Genomic DNA, 23,515 nt, shown 5'->3' with positions numbered 1-23,515 from the left:
AAGCATCCCTGACAGATGAAGGGGAGACCATTGGAGGTTTTTAAGCAGAGGTTGGGATGGCCATCTGTTTGCATACATGGGTTCGGAGCACACTTTAAAAAGAGCAGCGTGCACTCTCCTAGATGAAAGAGAGATCTATGGAAAAGCTTCGGGGGGGGGATTTGAGGGCAGCCACAAGGATATCTCTAAACATAGGGACATAAAAACTTGCCTTATACTGAGTCTGACCATAGCTCATTATGGTTTACGCGGGCTGAAGGCGGCTTTCCAGAACTTCTGACCCTTCTTCATCACACAATCCCCCACCATGGAGCTACAGCCCTTCCTTTAAAACATAGGAACATAGGAAGCTGCCTTATGTCAAACCAGACCATTGGTCCATCTAGCTCAGTATTGCCTGCACTGACTGGCAGCAGCTCTCTGAGATTTCAGCCAAGGGAACCCCCCCCCCCCCGCCCTACCTGGAGATGCTGGGGGTTGAAGGTGGAACTGTACAAAGCAGGTGCCCTGCCAATGAGCCACAGCTCTTCCCCGCAAACTAAAGGGATTGGTGGAGCTACATTTAGGAGGCTGTGAAGTTAAACTGCTGTGGGGCCCCCTTCACAACCAGCAATGAGGTCTGAGTAACTACTGTTATCTTCTTCAATGGGGTTGTTCCACGACAGATCACCACAGATTTATTTATTTTTTTAAAAAAATTAACTGCTACATCTCAGATTTTGATTAAAATTGCTGCACTGGATTATCTCATATTACACGAAGCATCTTTTACAAAATACTCATTTTTTTCTAGCTACCTGTTCACATACAGTTTCATCATATGATAGCTTCCTTGCAGTGTCATTTTTCTAGAGACAATACATGTAAAGAAATTAAGTCTCTTCAGCAGAACAGCCAACTTACTGCGACACCTTCCCTTTACAACGGCTGTGCTGCTGACTCTCAAACTGTGGGGTTGTTGAAATATATAGAACAACAACAACAACAACAACAACAACAACAACAAAGATCAATTTGAGATGTGCAACTCAAATTGAGTCTACTAGACCCAAAAAATTGTAAGCAATGTGGGCTAAAGTTGCTTCTGAGGCCCCTCTGGGATTAGGTAACCCTGAAGCTGAAGCTTCATTCGTTTCATAGTAGACCCGTCCCTGTATAAAGGATAACAAGCAGACTTGCTCCACAGGGGTGCAGTTGGGGCAGGACTTGGGACCAACACTCTAGAGCCCCTCTCTACAGAATGGGCAGTAAGGCTAGCTTACTGCATTTTGAACTGAGCGAAGTGATGATGCATGTTACAGTCGTCTCCTGAGAACAGTAAGCACGGTGGTCAAAACTGCATAACTTTGCTGCTGTTTGCCAGACCAAAAGGTGGCCTGCTGTGGACAATGATCTGCTGACCACATTGCTCGCACCTCCCTACCTCAGGCAGTCCCCCCCCAAAAAAACTTCCCAGTTTGCTTTGGTTTCTCTACGCAGGTCTCCCCCAAGTCTCCCGTCGCCTTCTGGCTTTGAGCTTGGACATCTCCCGCTCTGCTTCCCGCCTTACACTCTTCTGCCATGTTCCCCCTTTAATAGCGTTTAAAGTAATGAAGCCCATATATCATATAATAAATAGCTATTGACTCCCGTCCACGGCCTGGATCAGGATTGATTGACCCGTGGGAATACTCTTTTCCTCAATCAATAAGGGGCCATGAAGGGGGAATAAATCTTGATGGAGACTGGCAACCGGCGGGGGGGGGGGGGAGAGAGAGAAAGTCAATATGCTTATTAATACATACATTAAATGAGCACACATCCTCCTCTGGGGAGACGCCATTTCATTTTGACAGCTGGCGAGAGTGGTGGGAGGCAAGTGGTGGGGGAGATGAGAAAAATGATAAGGCTGGAGACACCTTAAATTTCTGCTGTGCATCTTGCAGAACTTCCATCCTGTGGCCAAGGCTGGAAAGGGCGAACTGGACCTAACGGTCAGGGGTACCTTTACCTTTACCTTTTTATGCCAATGGAGAGAGTGAGCAGAGAATTTTTTTCTCCCTCTCTGTGGACATCCAAGGAATCTGAATGTTGGCAGACTCAGGGTGGATAAAAGAAAGCACTTCCCCATGTAACCCACAGTTAAACTATGGAATTCACTCCCACTGGAGGCAGTGAGGGCAACCAAGGTGGATGGCTTTAAAAGAGGGTTGAACTAATTCATGGAGGATGGTGCTATTGAGGGCTATTAGCCACGATGGCTCGGCTCTACCTCCACCACCGGAGGCAGTGCTTTTGAATACCAATTGCTGGAAACCACAGGAGGGGAGAGGGCTCTTGTGCCTGAATCCTGCTTGCTGGTTTCTCACAGGCAACTGGTTAGCCACTGTGAGAGCAGGATGCTGGACTAGATGGGCCACTGGCCTGATCCTGCAGGGCTCTTCTTATGTTCTCTAATCACTAAGCTGCAACCTTCTCCAGATATTGTTGAATTTCCAACTCTCAGCTTCCCAGTGCTGATATTTGGGCATTCTATGGTTTAGAAATAACTATGCCTCTGTATCACTTTTTGAGGAGGGAATATGATGCATCCGTGCCAGTGAATAAATGTGGACCTAGCATTCTGTTTCAACTCCCTCCCTCCCTCTAGCCAGCAGACAGATTTGAACTAAGCAAGGTTTTCTAATCAAAAGGTTCATCTCTAAAGGCAAGGTCCCTGCCTTCCTTCCCCAATACCCTTTCACTGTCTTCCTCCTCCTAATATTCCAAAGGCTGCTAATAACGTAGAATATATTAGGAGCCTTCAAAGGGAAAGGAAGGAGTCAAGTCTGCTTTCCATGTTACTAGACCTCGCCGAGCCAATTATAAGCACATTCCACCCCCCCCCCCAAAAAAGATGCAAAGGCAAAGGAGTTGACTAGTTTCCTCTGGTGTGCAGGGAGCAGATAAGCTAAGGTGACCCTCACCTCTTCTGGGAGTGAGTCATGGGAGCATCTATGTGTCGCCCCCCCCCCAATGGGAGAGGCTCCTTCCGCTAAGAATGCACTGTGTTTCTAAATGGCTTGCTCCTGTGAAAGGATAACTCTGGCCATGGTTTGAGAGAGGTTTGTCTCCCTCGCTCCTAGCCTTCTCATCAGCTTGGGAAACGTTAACCCGACTTTATCTTGTGTACCAGGTGTCAAGGGCTGCTGTCAAAAACATTCTGCTGTTTAAATAATGTCCATCATGCCTGTGTTTAGTAGCGAGCAGAGCTAGGCAAGCGTGTGTGCCGATAGAGAAGATGGGGGAGAGTAAAAGACTTATTCCCAGACTCTCATTTTCCCTGCAAAGGCACCTCCACGGAAAGTCAGAAGGCACGTGACAGCAGATGTCTTTCCTATACTCCTTGGCTAGGAGAGACTTTTCTCGTTCCTGCAATTAGAAGTACTTCCACTGAACTTTAATTCAGTTCGTGCTTGTTTTTGCTGATAGTTCTTTGGTGGGGGGGGGGAGGAAGTGGGTAGGGATGTTGTTGTTCTGTGCAGGCTTCTTTTAGGGCAGGGATAGCCAACCTGGCACCCTCCTGATGCTGTTGGACTATGGTTCTCCTTGTCTGTACCCATTGACCTTGCTGTAAGAGTTGGAATCCAGCAACATCTGCAGGGCACCATGTTGGGCACCCTTGCTCCAGGCTATTTGCAGAAGCAACAATTCTACAATTCTGACATCCAACTTGTTTGCTGGCTGGTTTGCTTTGCATCAAGGAGAGAGCTGTCCGTGGTCCTGACCACCACCAGCTTGCTGTGCTTGCTTGGCCAGTACACTGCTGTGGGCTCTAGCTTGAAATCAGACAAGAGGTGGGGTTAGCTGTGTTTAGTCACGCCTTGTTTTCTTTTCCTTTACTGGAATCCCCACGGTCCACACATGTTTGCTTATGCCACAGTACAAAGGTGCAGAGATTCACACACCCCTCCAACTCTAGGATCAAGAAGAAACTTTATAAATGTGAATGTATTTTTTAAAGGGATAGATGTACATGCATTTGGAACAGAGGTGGGCAACACAGCCCCCCAGATGTTGCTGGACTACAGCTCCCATCACCCTTGACCTTCCTGGATGGGGCTGGAGGCCAACAGCATCAGGACTACACCCCCGGATGACTTACCCCTGAGTAAGAATCTCTGAATTTATAGTCATTGCGGTATAGATTTGTATTTGCAAATCACATCCTGAGCTTTGTATGGGGCTATGCTTTATACACCAACACTCTGAACGAAGCTCAGTAGCTAATTTGCAGCCAGTTGGCCTCTGTATGTTTCCAAAAGCCCACCTTTGACTTTTGCAAGCTTTCCCTTGCGTGAATCAGACTCAGCTACCGTGTGCTAGAAACAGCAAAGAGCTCTGACTTCCTGCTCTCTTGAGAAGTGCCGCGTTGGGCTCCCTTTGCACCCAATTGGAAAATGCCGGAGGGCCGTCACTCCGGCCCCCTGCCCTTGTTCCTTCGTAGGTTGCAATGAACTTGTTAGCTTCCTTCATATATATTTTTTCTGCCACCTCCAGCTCACGCAGATAAACAGAGGAGCCTTTCCTGCAAAGCAATTTGGGATTGGGCTTGCTTGGCTGAGCAATCTTCACACTCGCCGCAAATTCCCCCAGCCTTCGAAATGGCCCGTTTCCCTTGGAGGGTGGGGGGATGTTGACAGTGGCGGAGGACTGCTATAAACATCTCTAAAATGATATGCTTTTTCCATGCATACTTAAAAACCATTCATATTACCCCAATTCCTTTGAGAGCAGGAACGCTGTTAGAAAAGTAATGTTGCTTGCTTTGAAAGCTTAACTTTCCTCAGGCCGGTGGTTCACTATGCAGTGGACTGTGCTGGGCTGGAGTTGGAGAGCTCAGACCCAGAACTTTGGCTGGAGGTGAAGGCGAGCAAATGACCAAATTATTCCCTCTTAAGGCTAACCTGCTGTCCCATGCCCACCACCCCTGACACTCAGCTCAACTCTCAGCTTCACCAGGAGTTGTCCAGAGGAGCCAAGGATCAGGTTGGCATGGGAGCACAGAAAGATGATGTGGTACCTCTACTGCTGGAGGCAGTATATTCTCCCGAATACCAGTTTCTGGCATTGCAAAAGTGGGGATACTTGCATTTGGGTCCTGCTTGTGGGGCGGCCACTGCTAGAAGAGATGGGCCTGATCCAGCAGTCAGGATTTTGTTGTTGTTGTTAACAGGATTGGATATTTTCATGAAGGCTATCCATGGCTACTATCTGAAGAAGTGTGCATGCACACAAAAGCTCATACCAAGAACAAACTTAGTTGGTCTCTAAGGTGCTACTGGAAGGGTTTTTTATTTATTTATTTTGTACCATGGCTACTATGTTAGGGCTGCCATACTGGGATGTGGGTGGCGCTGTGGTCTAAATCACTGAGCCTCTTGGGCTTGCCAATCAGAAGCTCAGCAGTTCAAATCCCTGTGACGGGTTGAGCTCCTTTTGCTCTGTCCCAGCTCCTGCCAACCTAGCAGTTCGAAAGCATGCCAGTGCAAGTAGGTAAACAGGTATCGCTGCAGCGGGAGGGTAAATGGTGTTTCCGTGTGCTCTAGTTTCCATCACAGTGTTCCATTGCACCAAAGCGGTTTAGTCCTGCTGGCCACATGACTCAGAAAGTTGTCTGTTGACAAACACCGGCTCCCTTGGCCTGAAAGCGAAATGAGCGCCACAACCCCAGCATTTGGCTGGATTTAACCGTCCAGTGGTCCATTACTTTTACCTTTTTATGTCCAGATTTTCCTGGACATTACCCTTACTGGGATCTCAAAGGTGGAATTGATGTCCTGGGGAAAGTTCTGAACTTTGGGGTTTGTTAAAAAAAAAAAAAGCTCAAGAACTTCCGGGGTGTCCTGGTTTTTTTACTTTTTGAAAGATGGCAACCGTATGCCCCTGAATACCAGTTGCTCAGAATCACAAGTGGGGAGAGTGTTGTTCTGCTCAGGTCCTCCTTGTGGACTTCCTTTAGGCATCTCATTGGCCACTGTGATAAAAAGAGGAAGCTGGACTCTTCTTAGGTTTTTATGGGAGCGGGAGCGGAAATAGAAATGCCACATTCAATGAAGCGGGGGGGGGGGGAGCTTCTCTGGCATATTAGCACTCCTTGCGGGCAGAAGATCACCCGTATACAAAGGAGCGCATCTGCCCAGGTGCTTCTAATTGGCAGATTAAACGGTGCCGGGAACCTTGTGTGCAGTGCTTGTCTAAGCCGCGGCATAGTTCGTGCAGGTTGCCGGAGCTGGCTTTGCGGTTAACAGATGCAAATTTCCATTTATAAAGCGGAGCGTGCCTGGGTAAACGACCTGATTTATGAAGGGCCTACTTCAAGAGCAAATCAGGCAGCACATCTCACAAAAAAGAAGCCTGTGTTTCGTTTCTTTCCTTTCTTTTTTTACTTGCTACGCCTCTTAAACATGAGTCTCGGTGGAGCTCCGGGTCAATAGGAACCTCGGGGAAAACATCGTATTCCCACCCCCACTCCCCCCACCCCCTGGATGGGCAAAGCAGAGGCGTTGCTATAATCCTTGCCTCCTTTGAGGTCTTTTCTTTGCCTCTAACAGCGCTAAAGAAACTGTAAGAAAATAACCCGGCAAGGATTTGAAAAGATCTCGCAGGTGGCTTCTGCTCAATAGCAACAGGTGCTGTGCCTTGGCAGAAAAAGAAGAGGCAGCGGAGTTATGTATGAGAGGCTCCCCCTTCTCCTCCAGCAAGGAGTTTCCATACCTCCCAAGATTTGCCACCAAAGTTTCTCAACAGGTTACTCATCCACTGATGGAAAGCACTTGCGAGAGTGACTCAGCGATATCCTCACCTTGCTTTGTCTCCAGATCCAACAAACTTTAGTTTTTATTGTTTTAGTAATGGTATTGATTATTCAACACTGGTTGGTGAGACAAGTAAGGCAGAAGGAGGTTCAACTGCAGGTGGCGCGAGAGGCAATGATGGGCAAGCCAAGTAATGGCACATCTGAATGTTGGGTTTCTACTCAGATGGGATCAGGGCCGTCTTAAGCATATCCGCGCCATGGTGCAAAGCTCCCTCTGGTGCCCCCCGCTGTTTCCCAGAGTTTTTTTAGGGAGGACGGCACTGCCGGCAGGGCTGGAGGAGGCGGGCAGCAGCTGGAGGGCAGCTCCTCTGGCGGGGAAGAGGCGAAGGCTGGCCACGGCACCTCCCAGCTCAGCTGGCCGCTTCGTGCCATGGTGGCCACAGCAGACAGCTCTGGGCGCGGCGCTGCTTCTGGGCGCGGCATGATGGAGGCAGGTGAAGACGGCAAGCTGATGCCAGGAGGTGCCACGTCTAGCCTACGTCTCTTCCCTGGCGCCCTCCAGAACTTGGCGCCCCAGCGCCCTGTGCCACTAGCCTCTATGGGTAAGATGCCCCTGGATGGGATGAGTGGGCCTTGCTGTTCCACCCTTCAATGTAAAACAAGAAAGAAAGAAAAAGGTGCCTGTCCTGCAAGAGAAAATAATGAATCCAGGGATGGTGCAAGATAGCCTGCCCTCCCAGGCAGAGCTGTTGCTGCCACCAATGGTGGTTGGTGCCCAAAGGAACTGGTAGGGCAGAAATTGGAGCGGTGAGCCTTTACAGTAGGTGGAGATAGAGACAGGCGATTCCAGGTTTGTCCCCATCCTCTTCCCTGCTGAGATCGACAAGAGTGACCCTGAGACTAAGGAGGTGGGGGATGGCATTCCCGGATTGGATCATAGAATTGTAGAGTTGGAAGGGACCACGATGGTTATCTAGTCTAACCCCCTGCAATGCAGGAATCTTTTGGATGTGGGCCAAATCCAGAGTGTAGTCCCTAAGACGGTTGGATGGCGCTTTGTGCGCCTCCTTCCAGCAACTCTTGCAGCCAAGCTATTGCCAAACGTATTACTCTGCTTTCCTTTGGACCACATCAGTGAGGCTAAGAGTAGGGTCTTGTCACCTGGGCTGCCCAGGACCCACATATACATTGCCCAGGTTTGTGTCCTGGAGAGCTCACTTCAGTGATGCTAATGCAGCGGAGGTGCACTCCATTGTCTCTCGAGACGGGCGGATGCTGACAAGTGCCATAAGACTCCCCCCCCCCCTGTAGAAGGCTAGCACTCCTCTGGAAACTTCAGAAAGCGGTGCCGCTTGTTTCATAAGGAAAACACAGGTGGAGGGTTTCCCTCCTTCTCCCTGTTTGCATTGCTGCCATTTTTTTTATTACAGACCATCTGCTCAATGATCTGAACCTCCTCATGGAAGGCCAGGCCGGACGGCCAAATTCCATTCCTTGACTCATTAATTTCCACCGCGCCTTCCTTCAGAGTCAATGAACATGCCTTTCCGAAGCCTCGTTGTGGACCTGATTTGCAGACGCTCTCAGAGGGGTGGGCTGGGACAGCCTCACAGCTGGGTTCGCAGTTGCCCCATTACCCGTGAGATGGGCCGCGACGATGAGGAATGCAGAGAATGCCTTGCAGGGCGGGGCAGGAAAGATCTCATTTGCCGAGTGGACCTTGTGCCAGAGTGTGGTGTGGAAACATGAGCAGGAAAAGTGTCCCTGGAGAAAGCTCTGCCCCATCTCGTTCACGTTTTGCATTCCCTTATGTGCCCAGTGGATTATTGGGTCCTGTTTTGCTTGTCAGAAAGGAAACCAGAGATGGTCCCAAACTGGATATTGGGTGCATTCACACTGCCGTTTATCGCGGTTTCCTGACATTTCCGTAACTGCTAATTTCTGCATTATATCCAGTGTTGTTTTTTTTCTGGGGGTACTCAAGGGAATGCAGTACACACATTTTTTTTCCTAGAAGAAAAACACTGGTTATTTCTCAGCTTTCACATGATGCAAAAGCCGCTTCCAGAAATATAGAGCGATATAGCGCAAGTTTAGGACTCGTTTCTGAGTTATTTGCTTCCAGGGGAAAATCCGTTCCCTGGGGAGAAATTATTAGATAACAGGCAATCCTCGTTTTGTGCTGGGGTTGCATTCTGGACCTCTGCACATGTTGATGGGACCTGCATAAAGCGTTCTTCCCTGTTCCGCCCTTTTAGTGACGTTTTAGGGTCACTTCCGGGTTCGGTGCCATGCTTGTGTGCAAGGTCACTTGTCAATTCGATACATGTAAATCGATTGTTGCCTGTGCTCTGAAAATTGTAGCTCTGTGTGGTGAATGGAACCTCCAAACAACTCTCAGTACCCTTAACAAACTACACTTCCCAAGTTTCTTTGAAGGAACCCACAGCTGTTGAACGTGGCAAGAGATTGCTTAAATTCAGACGGGACCTGAGTCGAGCCAGTGGTTCATCTAGCTCAGGCACGTCCAACAGGTAGATCGTGATCTACCGGTAGATCACTGGACGTCTGTGGTAGATCACTGGTAGGTCACTGGCTCCCCCAAAGAAGCTCAACAACTTTGGCCCCCTAAAAAAAGCTCATTTTTTTGTTGCCCTGCGCCCCCCAAAAACAGGGCTTTCCTTCTCCCTAAAAAAAGCTCAACAACTTTGATCTGAACTCCAAAAAAGGGGATAGATCACTGCCAGTTTTTAACTCTGTAAGTAGATCACAGTCTCTTGGGAGTTGGCCACCCCTGATCTAGCTCATCATTGTCTACACTGACTGGCAGCAGCTTTCTGGGGTTTCAGGCAGGGCTCCTTCCTGTCTCTAACTGGAGGTGCTGGGGATTGCATACCCTCCAACATTTCTCTGTTGAAAATAGGGACGTCCTAAGGAAAAGTGGGACATTTCTGGGGTCAAACCAGAAACTGGGACAGTTTCTGTAAATCCAGGACTGTCCCTGGAAAAGAGGGACACTTGGAAGGTCTGTAGTGGTGACCATGCTAAGGTAGATGGCCCAGTGGCCTGACTTAGTATAATGAAGGGCTATGGCTCAGTGGTGGACCACTGGGATTGATCCCGGGACTTCTGCATGCGAGGCAGATGTTCTGCCACTGAGCCACGGCCTTCTCCCCACCCCCTGCACACTGCCTTCCTACGGGTTTCTGAAGAGCGGCGGGTCCTGCCTCCAGTGTCGCGAGGAGGGGGAGGCAGGAGCAGAAGGTGTGAGATGTCTGCAGGGGCGGGAGAAGAAGAACAATTAAAAGCTGCGGCGCTCCTGTCATTAGCAAGAGAACGAGATGAAATTAACACCTGCGATCCACTCGGAACCACTTTTATTTCGGGGGGGGGCTGGCTTATTATCTGAGCCCAGGTATTGCCTTTGCCCTCTCTCGCTTCGCCTGCAATGTGTGTAGGTGGGCAGGATTGCCTGGAGTGGGGAGGCAGCCTCTCTGGCGGGGAGAAAGTTGCAGCAGAATCCGCCCACAGGCTCCATTACATGATTCAAATGTCAATACAGGCTCTAATTGGTTTCAGTGTCCCCTCCTTTCTCTCCCCACCCCCCACCCCTCACTCTCCGACAGCTGCATTTGGTAATTAAGACTCCACAAATAGATTTCTCGGCAACAGGTATGGAAAAAAGGGGGGAAGTTTGGCTGTTCGTGTCTGGTGTACGGAGGACACTTTCCTTCCTTCAGCAAGAAGTCTCGTTCCAGGCCACATTCATACCATACCTTTAAAGCACTGTGATACCACTTTAATCAGTTGTGGCTCTCTCCCAAAGGATTCTGGGAGCTGTAGTTCGTTTAGGGTGCTGAGACTTGTTAGGAGATCCCTATTTCCCCTCCGAGAGTTACAGTTCCCCAGGACGAGGAACACTCTGGGAATTGTAGCTCTGTGAGGGAAATTCCTCCTGGATCCCAGTTCTTGCACTTTTCCTTTTTCTTTCTAACAAAGAATGAAGTGTCTTGCGGTATCAATGTCCTTTTCTCACAGTGGCCAACCAGATGCCCCAATGAAGAGCCAGCAAGTGGGATCTGAGTGTGACACCTCTCTCCACTTATGATTCCCAGTGACAGGCATTCAGAGGCATGCTGTATCTGACAGAGGAAGTGGATGACAGCCACTGTGGCTAGCAGCCATTGATGGCCTTGTTATCCACAAGGAGCCAAGGAAAGCATAAAGCTAGGGTCCAGACATCCCAAACTGGATTCATGTCCTTCTCCCTGCATCCTGGGGTGTACAAGTCCCAAACCATTTTGATTACCTGAATGAGAAATTGCAATCCTTCTATCCATTTAAGTGCTATTCAATTTCCTCTGTGTCCTATTTCCGTGGGCTTGTTTTTCCATTCCCGCCGTTAATTCCGATTTCCCCATCTTTCTCTCCAGCTTGTGCAAAGGACGGACACTCTACTCGGTGGTGAGAGATGCCAAGATCGTCCTGGATGTCAACAAAACAAGGCAGATTGCTCAAGAGATCGTCAAGGTATGAGCAATGGGGAATAAAAACTCAGGGGACACACATTCAAGCACTCTTGAGACGGGTGCCTGGTGCCCGGGACGCAGTCTTGGGGTGGGTGCTTTGACAGACGGTACAATGAGATGGGTTCAGAGGGAAAGCAGACATCTCCCCCACCCAGCCAACTTCCACACACACATTCATAGCAGGAAGCAAAGTAGCCATGTCATGCAGACATCTTGTGCCACGTGGGGTGGGGGCTGGGGTGAAGCCCTGTCTTACTTGATCTGTGGCCAGGTGAATCCTGAAATAGGCTGAAGGAGCCCGGGAGTAGTCGGTGTGAATTGCTTCATGACGTTTCTGAGATGAAAGGAGCAGTAGTGGAGTGTCAGATTCAGGGTCCTTTCATGATAGTCACAGCCATGCCTCGTCCTCCTCACAAGCCACACTCCTCCTAAGATTACAGAATCACAGATCTGCAGAGTTAGAAGGGCAGTCTAGTCCAACCCCCTGCAATGCAGAAATCTCAGTAGAGGATCCCAGACAGGTGGCCATCCAACCTCTGCTTAAAAACCTCCGAGGAAGGAGAGGCCACCACATTCCGAGCTTTACTGTCAGAAAGCTCTTCCTAAGATTATACAAATGTCTATGATTATATACAATAATCTTACAATTAAATAATAATAATAATAATAATAATAATAATAATAATAATAATAATAATAATAACAACAACAACAGTAATGATGGATGGGTGCATTGCAGTGAGCAATGCATGTGTTGCCTTCCAGCTAGATCTACTGTTTTCTGTGCGTGTGCAAATGATTTGGAGTGCTCCAGTGTCTTCCCTTGGAGTGGCTTAGGTTGTGTTTTCCATGGCGTTCCATTGGATGTAACAGAATTTGCCCACCATTCCCTTGAAACTAAACGTCAAATTCGGTTCTCTCTGTTTCACAATTTCCCTGTCTAAAATTCAGCTCTTCACATTTCTGCAGCACCTTGCAATGTTTTAAAATCCTCATGAAAACCCTTCTGCAGCTTGGTCTGCGGTTCTGAGTAACGTACACAAGCTTGCAACCGATTTCCCCATATCCAATACATTTCTGTATGTTATTTTCACAAACATCCAATACATTTCTGTATGTTATTTTCCACACGGGCGTTCCCCTAGCATATACATTTTTGTGAACATCTCAGTTGGAAGGACTGCATTGCGAAATTTGGATACGCGCCGATTCCGCCGGATGACTGTGTTTTGGTTCTCGTATTGTTGTGGAAAGCAGGGATTGGTTAAATGCAGAGTTAAATGCAAACTAAATCAGGTTTCTCCCCCATCCCTAGCTCACAGACTCCATGTTGGGGGGCCCTGTGTGCAGTCCACAATCCTGCATGGAGTCTGGGACACTTTACCCATCCCCAGACCACAATTGGGATTCTGGGCTTCCATTCATCCTCCTCCACATCCTTTCTTGTCACATTGAAAGGTGGATTATCATACCAGGGCTATTTCTATCCTATTAAACTCAATCCCAAAGCCATTTTCGTTTCATTGGCTTTCATTAATTTCCCTTCCCCCCTCCCACAATCCGCTGCCTAATGAGCAGATACGAGTTCCTATCTACGCCAACGCGGCCCATGTTGCTTTAATAGAGCTTGGCCAGAATCTCTCTCTCTCTCTCTCTCTCTCCCTATCTCTTTCCCCTCTTCAGTCAAACTTTCCCAAGCAATGTATATGCCAAGGCTCCAAGGCTTCTCTAAAACTTTTTGCTACATGGGGTGTATGTACCTGTCTGGCAGTTAATGCTTGTTAAATGATAAAATACTGTTGCCCAGTGCTATTTTTCTAGAAAAAGAGGTGCCAGAACTCACCAGGAACGCCTCCCTTGTACTCTAATAATGGCAATGGTGCCCACCTGAGAGGTGCTGGAACTGAGTCCCAGTGAGTTCCAGCTGAAAACCCCCCTGCTATTTCCCTGCCACAAGAGAGAGCATGCCAGATCCTTCCTTGCTCTGGGTTGTGTCCAATGTTAGTCAGTTGCAGTTAACTACAATGGCTAACTTGGGTTCATTTATTTCACTGAGTCTACTTGGATCAGAACTTGGTTGGATGCAGCCCTCTGCTTGTTGAGGTGCCCCACTCCGAGAGCTGATTTTGCCACTGAGCCAAAATAGGGGGCAGAGTGCATGCTTTGCCTTAAAAAGGTCCCAGATTCAGCCCGGATATCTCCAGTTAAAGGAGTGGTGGGGAGCCTGTGGCCATCCTGGTCTTTGTTAGACTACAACTCCCATCAGCCCCTGCAAGCATGGCCAATGCTTAGGGATGATGGGAATTGTAGCCCAACTACATTGGTAGGGCACCAGGCACCCCACCACTGGGTTAAATGTACTCAATAAGCAGTCTGAGTTGGCAGGGGGGGGAGAATCTCTTTCACCCATGCGGTTGCCCTCTGCCCACACCCAGTATCTGAAACCCCCCTGATCCCATTTCCCACACTGCTTTCTAGACTTATCCCTGGTCCCAGATTGCCAGGTAGGGAGGGATGTAGGATGTAAATACTCACCCTCTCATCATCTCTCATGAACAGTAGTCCCTGGTGGTTCTTGGACCTGTTAAGGTGGAAGGCATGGAACCCATTAGTAGGTGGCGCCAGAACCAACTTATTCTGGTTTTGCCTTCATCCTCCTCCCTGCTATGTTATGCTGCAGCTACGGAGGAGGAAGCTATCAACCAGGACCACTCCCTGGGCTAGCAGTAAGGCAGGTAGGGACATGTGGACTGGCTGCTAGTGGACAGACATAATGGACCAGCTTCTGCCCCCCAAATGCTTTCGCCCATTAGCACTAATAGGCAATTGTGGGTTGGGAACCTTACATCTGTCTTGTCCCGGTGCATAGCTCTAGCCACACCAGTATATTCAACAGGAACCGAGAGTCTGATAGGAGCTGAATATATGGTGGAAGACCCACAGCTGTTGCATTTGTCTTGACTTAAAAAAGGTCCTTGCAAACTTTCTGGGAACAGGGCAAAGGTGTGGAACCACTCTGACATGAGGACAGGTTGGAATTTTAAAAAACCTGCGAGCCAGTAGGGGGTGCTAGCTACCCATTTAGCGTGCAGAGAAACCTGAAGACAATTGAAGGCTGCCTACAGGAGGAAGCCTCTTGTTTCATAGAAAATGGCACGCTGAGATAGATGGAGGTCAAGCTGGGATAGGGAGTTCCAAGGAAGAGAAGCTTTAGCTTTCTAGGGCTCCATTCACACAACACTTTATTCCATTTCCCCGACATTTCCGTAAATGTCGATTTCCGCATAGCATTTGAGCCTTCACGCAATGTAAATGCCACTTCCCGAAAACAAGTGGAACATTGCACATACCCAGGGCTCGTTTCTTTGTTATTTGATTCCAGAAAAAAAAATCCATTTGCGGGCCCCCTTTATCCAGAAAATTGTGGGAATAAAGTGACAAGATCTGGGACGGCAGACCAGCATACAGTTCTTTATTGCCTTTTCCATGGAGGAATCACAGGGGAACAGAAGCAGGCATGTGCAGAAAGGGTGGGAGAGTAGCAGCGTGGTCCAACAGTGTTTGTTGTTGTGCCAAATGCTTGCAATTCAGCAGCATGCCAGTATAATGGTCAAGAAAGCCACTGTTTCATAGTGCAAGAAAGCAACACCAGAAAATGAGATAGAAGCTTTAGCATTATAATCAGGAAAACTAACACAATATTCCTCATGTCTGAATGCACTCTAGGCATTAAGGCACACGTCAGGTGTGGAAGGAGCTATGGTCCCCAGCCAGAGACCCAATAATATTTTTTGAAATATGCAAATTCTCAAACAGCAATTTTTTTAAAAAGCAAAACAATCTTAATGCAAACCTACCTAGTCCACACTCCCAGAAACAATAAGTGAACAGAGACACGGCTATCCTTTGAAATTCTCACAACTCTGGGTTCCACAATGGAACAGGTGTACATACAGTAATGGCATAGAATCATAGAATTGCAGGACTGTCATCTAGTCTGACCCCCTGCAATGCAGGGATCCCAGCTGAAGAATCCCTGGCATACAGTCATCCAACCTCTTTTGGGGAAAGAGAGAGAGAGAGAGAGAGAGAGAGAGAGAGAGAGAGTCCACCACCTTCTGAGGTAGTCCATTCCACTGTCAAACAGCTCTTACCCTTGGAAAGTTGTTCCTAATGTTTCGTGGGAATCCCCTTTCTTGTCATTTGAATCTACTGGTTCTGGTGCTACCCTCTGGAGCAGCGGAAAACAAGCCTGCTCCATCTTCCACGTGACAGCTGCTCAGATATTTGAAGGCGGCTATCATATCACCTCTGTCTTCTCGTCTCCTGCTGGCTAAACATACCTAACTCCCTCAACATGTTCCACCTTGTCAATATCCTTCTTAAACTATGGTGCCCAGAACTGCACACAGTAGCCCAGGTGGGGTCTGACCAAGGTACACAGTAGTGGAAAGCATGCAAATGTCAGTGAAAAGCAACATGCACAAATACCTTAGGGGAAATTGCTTGCTCCACCCCAACCTAGGAAGGGGGGGTGGAGGGGGCAGAGCACCCCGGGTGACACTCTGGGAGGGGCGACAAGATGGCCCCTGCCTCCCCCTAGGTGTAGAGCGGCTGAGGGTGCAGCGTCCGTACGGGCTGCCGCTCTCGCATGCCATCTGTAGGGATGCCGCACATGCACAGTCTGTACAGGGTTCCGCACATGTGCTGCCCCGGGTGCCGGAGAGGGTTCCTCTGCTACTGTGCCCAAAGGTGTATATTGTGAGGAACAATGCAAAGGTTGATGAATTTCCATAAGGACTTAAAAAAAACAACCCAAACAACTGATGTGGAAATATAGGGAGCTAAAAGTTGGGCAAATGATTGTGCTGGAAAATGAAATTCGATTAAAAACTGGTTGGGCAGGAAGAAACTGAGACAAACTGAACCTGACAGATTTGTGCATCCTTTGCACTAAGGAAGCCTAGATGTTCCTACGGCAAAGGAGATAGATACCTGCCACCAATTACTCTTCTTCATGTTGATGCAAGGCACCTTGTAGCTTTTTTGATGGAAAAGCTGAGCGAGTGATACAAATCCCGTAGGTCAAACCAAAAACATAAATAACACCAGCGCCCAGGCAGATAGATTCCTTCTCCAGCAAAGGCTGGCTGACTGCGGTGGTTTTAATGAGCACGGAGACCAGCGCTTTGTGGAGACAGCAAGGTGAACGACAGCTTGCCCTGCCTCCCACACCTTTCTTGCTTCGAGACCATTAGCTCCAGGCCTGTAAGCAAGTTGTGGGAGGGTGTCAGGGAATAACAGGGAGGTTTGGTGAGCAGTGAAAGCTGTTTGCATCTGGGCTGTGGATGCTTTTTCTTCTCTTTTCTTGAACGATGAGGTCTCAGCTCATCAAACTCAAAGAAATCCCTACGGCTACAATTCGCTTTGCCTTGATCTCCTCAGCAAGGCGAGCACTTTTGCAGTAAGCTGCTAGCGTTTTATCCTTGTTCTTCTTTAACCAGTTGATGGATCAGAGCTGCACAGATGGGCTTCAAAGGGTGTGCGTGGGGGAGGGATTCTTGAGGAACCGAACCTTTTACGGGATTCTTGAGGAACCGAACCTTTTACGGTTGTCAATATGCACCAAACCAACATGAAATTCCTGGACCGATGTGTGGTTTGGAGGAGGGCTGTCTGTCAGATTTTTACATTGTTTTGTGCTACCCCGAACGTCACAGCGCTTGGCTTACATATATGCATTTCTTCCTATATACATAGAAATGCAAGATGTCGTCACGCTCTGCAGTTCACCTGGCTGCTCATTGGCGGCCATGGCAATTGCAGCAGGAGGTACAGCAGACAGGAAAGAGGGGGTAGCGTGGCGAGGCGATTCACATAACAGTTTAGCAAGCCATTCTATGAAGCGGCTTTTTAAAGGGAGTGGAGAGAGAGGAGCTTGGAGTGAGCTGTGAGGGGAGGGGTGGGGTGAGCTGTGATAGGACAGCCAAGGGCGTAGTGAGGTGTAAAGGGAGGGGGCTGGTCAAGGGTGATGGAACGATGCTTGGCGACAGCCCTTAGTATTTAAAGAAGTTTTGAAATGTGTGTTTTAGGAGAAAATACTTTTACAAATACATATTTAAAAGCGAGTTTTAGTGCAGTCTATCATAAGAACATTAAGAAGAGTCTGCTGGATCAGGCCAATGGCCCTTCTAATCCAGCCCCCTGTTCTCACAATGGCCAGCTAGAAGCCTTTGGGGAACTCTCAAACGTGACCCGAGGACAAGATCCTTCTCCGCTCCTGTGGTTTCCAGGAACTGGTATTCAGAAGCATTGCTGCCTCTGATTGCAGAGGCATAGCCATCATGGCAAGTAGTCTATGCTTTCAAGTGCATCAGAGGAATTATGTGGTGGGTGGGTAGGCATACCCCCTTACAGAAGGCAAGAGGGGGTGTGTGTCTTCTTTTCAAAGAAATCCAAAACATCAAGAAGTATAAGAGTTGGCATGTCCCAGTATTATGGAGAAACACAAAGGAGTGCAGAATCCAGTCAAACCATGAAGGATGCATTTGGTGGGAATCTGACTCAGGGCTGTCTTTAGCAGATGTGGTGCCGGGGTGCAAATATCTGCCCAGCGCCCCCAAATTACCACGGATAGTGTGTGTGTGTGTGAAGCTGCGCACTGCCAGCCATGCCCCCCCCCGGCAACTCTCCCCCATGCGGCTGCGGAACAGCAATCCCCACGGAGTCTTGGGAAGTAAGCTGCACGCCCACCAGCCATATAGTTGGTGGGGCGCAGCTGGTGGGCGTGCAGGGAAATGGGAGGCCGCCGGCAAAGGCGCGCAGCTCCCCCACTTGCTGGGGCCCCCCTGAGAGGCCGGCGCCCTGGCACAACGCACCACTAAGCCCTATAGGAAAGACGGCTCTGATCTGACTCACTCCTCCTTTCAACCACCTTTCAACCTCCTTTCAACCAGCATACATCCCAAAGGGGTCACTATGTTAAGCCCCATCTGCACTAAGCATTTAAAGCACTATCGTACCCCTTTAAACAGTAATGGTTCCCCCCCCAAAGAATCATGGGAAGTGTAGTTTGTTACGGGTGATGAGCATTTCGGGGGGGGGGGTGCTATTCTCCCTCCCAGAGCTACAATTCGAAGAGTGGTTTAACCACCAGTCCCTCTTCCCAGGAACTCTGTAAACTGTAGCACTGTGAGGGAAATAGAGGCCACCTAACAACTCTCAGCACCTTTAACAGTTCCCAGGATTCCTTGGGGGAAGCCATGACTGTTTAAAGTAGTACGATCCTGCTAAATGTGTATATTGCAGATGGCCCCTTAGTTTGTTCCAGCAAAAGCAAACGGAACTGATATATGACCTGCATTTTGATCATGTCACAAAATAAGACCCTTCTGGGCCACAGGACAAAGAGAAATAGAGTATATGGCAGGATATGTGCTACCAGGAAATCCATTAATTGTCCTACTGGAGTATGTAAAAGAAGATGTTCTGTTAGAAGACATGGAGATGGTAAAACACTTTCTGACAGCATCCCGGAAGACAATTATGCCTTAAGTGCAGAGATAAAGCCTGGGCCAGATTATGAAAATAGGGACAGTGTCCAAATGATAAAATTAAGTAAGAGGGTGAGGGAATGGAGAGATATTGGTGATCAGGGTACTGAAAAATGGGCCTCATTTGCTATGTGTGGGTGTCATAAAACTCAGGAAAAATGCTGAACCGAACGTTTTATTGGGGGCATCGTAAAACATGAAGTTTCCATTGCCATAAAAAGATGAGAGGTGCTTGTAAGGGTGTTTGCAAATTGCCTTGTAAAAGGATATCCTGCTTTTTCTTGTGTTTGTTACACTATTGGTTGCTTAATTTTACTATATTATTTGCTACCTCTCTGTAAAACAGCAATAGTGGAGTCCCTGCCACAGATAGCTCTCCCCTTTTGCAAAAGAGCAAGTTAGTGTAAAGGAGGATGGGTGGAGACAAAACCAGAAGGAGTTGGCTCTGCCTGTCATTGGCTCTGGCGCCACCTACTGTTGGGCTCCATGCCTTTTGCCCTACCAGTCCCAGAGAGCACCTGCCACCACTGGGTTGCCTTATCTTCCATGAAGCTGTGTAACAAAGGCCACTTTCACACCATACATTTAAAGCACTACAATGCCATTTTAAACCGACATAGCTCCCCCCAAAGAATTTTGGGAGCTGATAGTCTGCAACTGGTGCTGAGAGTTGCTAGGAGGCATCTAGTCCCATCACAGAGCAGCCAGTTCCTTAGTTCCCTGGGAAGAGGGATTGCTCGTGAAACCACTCTGGGAATTGTAGTTCTGGGAGGGGAATTGGGAGTCTCCTAACAGCTCTCAGCTTCCTCAGCAAACCACAGTTCCCAGCATCCTTTGGGAGAGGAAGCCATAACCTTTTAAAGTAGTATCACAAAACTTTACACGTATGGTGTGAATGTGGCCAAAAGTCAATAAAGAGGAAAAATAAAATACAGTCAACTCAAGCTGGTGAGTGAGAGAGGTTCAGATTGCTCTTGACAGAACTCTGATTTGTAGAGGGCTTTCCACTCCTCCTGCTGCTGCTGTCACTCAATTCATTTCAACTCTGCCCTGTCTTTTCCCACGACACCCTTTCAATGCCTTTTCTCTCTCTTGGCTTCTTTTGCAGGGAATGGGCTATCTCCACGCCAAAGGCATCCTCCACAAGGATCTCAAGTCTAAAAACGTTTTCTATGACAACGGGAAGGTGGTGATCACAGACTTCGGCCTCTTCAGCATCTCAGGGGTTCTGCAAGCAGGCAGGTAGGTGATCAGCTCTGTGGACCCATCACTCTGCCTCTTAAATGTTCTCTTTTATCGGTAATGAACTGTTTGTTTTCAGGACAGAACTAGGCAGGGTGCAGGAATTGTGAGAACACGCAACAACAACTGATAAGCAGCATCAGGCAATGAGATGACAGAGCCAAAGGGGGGGGGGAGCTTCTTGGCACAGGATGCATCCCTCTGGGCTTCTCTGGCCCTAGGGAGTCTCCCAAGCCACACCTTTCTCCAGGTGACATCTCTCACCGGTCCAGGTTGACACTCTTCTTGAGCTTGTTTGTCTGCCTGGGATTGTGTTTTTCATCTCTGTTAATGCTTCTTGCCTGCCTGAACAGAAGATAGAGAGGGGCATGTGAGCCCTTGCAGGAATTAGTCAAGTGTACAAAGTTGAAATTTGCATTCAGTGCTCCGCCCACATTTGCTTCTGGCACTGCCCACTGCTGGCAAGCGGCCCCCAGGAGATTGACCCAAAGGGAATGTGGCCCTTAGGCAGAATAAGCCTCCGCTCTCCTGTTCTAAATGCTCATCGCTCCCCAGAAACTCCTGCAATCTGTTCTGAGATTTCCAGGTGAAGCATCGCCTGCTGGCGACTCCTGATTTAGATGCAACTTATTGCGCTCTCAGATTCTTCCCAAATTAAAAATAAAATTAAATAACCCAGCTATTGTGAAGTTTTTCTTCGCCGTTAATTTTTGCTCTATCGCAAAGCCACCTGTGAGATAAACTGCATATTTTAATCTGTCTGTAATTATGGGGTGTCAGATGTGCCGGATTAGAGGAGGAGATAATGGGTTGCCCATGTCTCTGCTTCCTTCAACAGCGGTGTATCCATTGTCAGCTTGAAGTGGTAAAGTGTGCTGTGGGTGGGTTTAATTTTTGTATTCCCTTCAAGACGCTTGTCTATTTATACTCCCCCCTCCCCTTGCATCATGTTCTCTTGGTCTATTTCTTGGACTTCGCCTTTTTTATTCTGTCAATATGAAATTGGGGTAAATAGAAGGTTTTCCTGCGATCCGCCTGCACTATGTATTTAAAGCTGCATCCCGCCACTTTAAATAGCCAGGGCTTCCCCCAAAGAAACATGGGAAGTGTAGTTTGTTAAGGGTGATGGGAGTTTTTAGGTGGCCTCTATTCCTCTCCCAGAGCAATAATTCGCAGAGTGATATAACCAACAATCCCACTTCTCAGGGAACTCTGGAAATTGTAGCTCTGGGAGGGGAATAGAGGCTTCTTAACAGCTTTCACTGGGATGAGGGTGGCGCTGTGGGTTAAACCACAGAGCCTAGGGCTTGCCGATCAGAGGGCCGGCGGTTCGAATCCCTGCAACAGGGTGAGCTCCTGTTGCTCGGTCCCAGCTTCTGCCCACCTAGCAGTTCAAAAGCACATCAAAAGTGCAAGTAAATAAATAGGTACCGCTCCGGCGGGAAGGTAAACGGCATTTCCGTGCGCTGCTCTGGTTCGCCAGAAGCGGCTTGATCATGCTGGCCACATGACCCGGAAGCTGTACGCTGGCTCCCTCGGCCAGTAAAGTGAGATGAGCACCGCAACCCCAGAGTCGGACACGACTGGACCTAATGGTCAGGGGCCCCTTTACCTTTACCTTTAACAGCTCTCACTACTCTTAACCATTCTCAGAGATCTTTTTTTGGGGGGGGGTGTAATTTTTTATTGCATTTATATCCCAACCCAACCCCTTTTTTGCCAAATTGTTTTTATTGATTTTCCAAATTTTAACAAAGCAACCACAAATTAAAGCAAATCTAATACATTTCCCCCCCAAAATTTGGTTGTCCACACTCCGCTCTCAACATGTCCATAGTTTCCTCTTGTTGCTGCATTGTTTTCCCACTTATTTCTAATCCACATTCCATTCCTTACAATTAGCCTTATATTACAATAGGATTTTTTTGTTTTTGTTTTCAACTAATTATCCTTAACGGTGCTTTTTTCTGGGGGTACACAGGGGTACGCATACCCCAAAACATTTTGTGAAACTTTGTGCTTTTGTCCATTTACTGTATTTATTTCCCCCGATTTGAACTATAAAATGGTGATTTACTTGAGTCAAAATGACAGTACCCCTAAACTTTTTTTTTTAAGAAAAAAAAGCCCTGATATTTTTAGCCATCAGCTATCCACTTGCCAATTCCTACAAGTACGGTAAGTTGACATTTCCAATATCCAGTTCTCAGAGTTCTTATGGGGAAGCAATCACTGTTTAAAGTAGTATAATACTGTTTTGTGTGTGTAATGCAGATGGGAACTCAATCTGCAAAAACGACTGTTGCTAATATATAACCTGAAGTTTGATCATGCCCTTTTGGACCCCTATGAGAGCTGCTATATTCCACTACATTTCAGGAAGAAGGAATAATATTACATTGTGTGAAAGCTCAGATATGAAGAAATTAACAGGGAGGGAGGGGAAATGGAAGAAATTCCAGTGTGAATGCAGCCCAGGGAAACTCCCATGTAGAGATGGGGAGAATTTTGATTCAGTTCACATTAAAAGGTACAGTAAATATACCTTATTCTCAGTACCCAAAGCAATACACAAACTGAAACACAACCATCCTTCCTAAATTTGTACTTCTCCAAATTTTGCAATGCACTTCTCCAGCCAAGCAATACGCATAGAAATGCATGTATTCGTGAAAACAGCATAATGAAACGTAATTGCATTGCCATGGTGTGTTTGTGTGTGTTGCATATTAGGAGAAATTCACACTAAGCTGCTGATGAGGACTCTTTTATATATATTTTTAAAAAATGCAAACGGATGTGGAAATCGGGCTTTTCAGTTTAGAGGAAAGCTGAGCAAGAGGTGACATGATACACATGTTGATAAAATTAGGCACGGCATGGAGAACAGAGTGAACAGAGAAAAGTTTTTCTCCCTGGAACTTGGGACCATCCAATGAAGCTGAATGTTGGAGGATACAGGACGGATGAAAGAAAGCACTTCTTCATGCAGCATACAGATAACTTGTGGAACTCCCCTCCACAGGAGGCGGTGATGGCCACCAACCTGGAAGGCTTTAAAAGAGGATTGGACAAGTTCATGGAGGAGAGGGCTGCAAGCTACTATGGCTATGCTCTGCCTCCACCGTTGGAGGCAGCAATGGTTCTGAATGCCAGTTGCTGAAAACCTCAGGAGTGGAGAGGGCCTTTGTGCTCAGGCTCTGTTTGTGAGTTTCCCTTTGGGGCATCTGGCTGGCCACTGTGAGAACAGGATTCTGGATTAGATGGGCCATTGGCCTGATCCGGCAGGCTCTTCTTATATATAAATATAAATGTATAATACAGTGGTACCTTGGTTCTCAAACGCCTTGGTTCTCAAACAACTTGGAACCCAAACAAAGCAAACCCGGAAGTAAGTGTTCCGGTTTGTGAAC

General features: G+C 47.9%; 1 protein-coding gene across 1 annotated transcript in view; it reads left to right on the top strand.

Annotated features, from left to right (window-relative positions):
• Window positions 1-23,515, top strand: part of KSR2 (kinase suppressor of ras 2) — a 186,314-nt gene that overhangs the window by 145,765 nt on the left and 17,034 nt on the right. Inside the window, exons 15-16 of the mRNA XM_033136030.1 lie at window positions 11,212-11,308; window positions 19,969-20,102. Of these exons, the coding sequence (XP_032991921.1) occupies window positions 11,212-11,308; window positions 19,969-20,102 (231 nt within the window). The remainder of the gene's footprint in view (window positions 1-11,211; window positions 11,309-19,968; window positions 20,103-23,515) is intronic.

This window comes from Lacerta agilis, chromosome 17 (assembly GCF_009819535.1).
Source record: "Lacerta agilis isolate rLacAgi1 chromosome 17, rLacAgi1.pri, whole genome shotgun sequence".
Lineage (NCBI taxonomy): Eukaryota > Metazoa > Chordata > Lepidosauria > Squamata > Lacertidae > Lacerta > Lacerta agilis.
The sequence above is the reverse complement of the archived record's forward strand: the minus strand, read 5'-3'. Positions and strand labels throughout refer to the sequence as shown.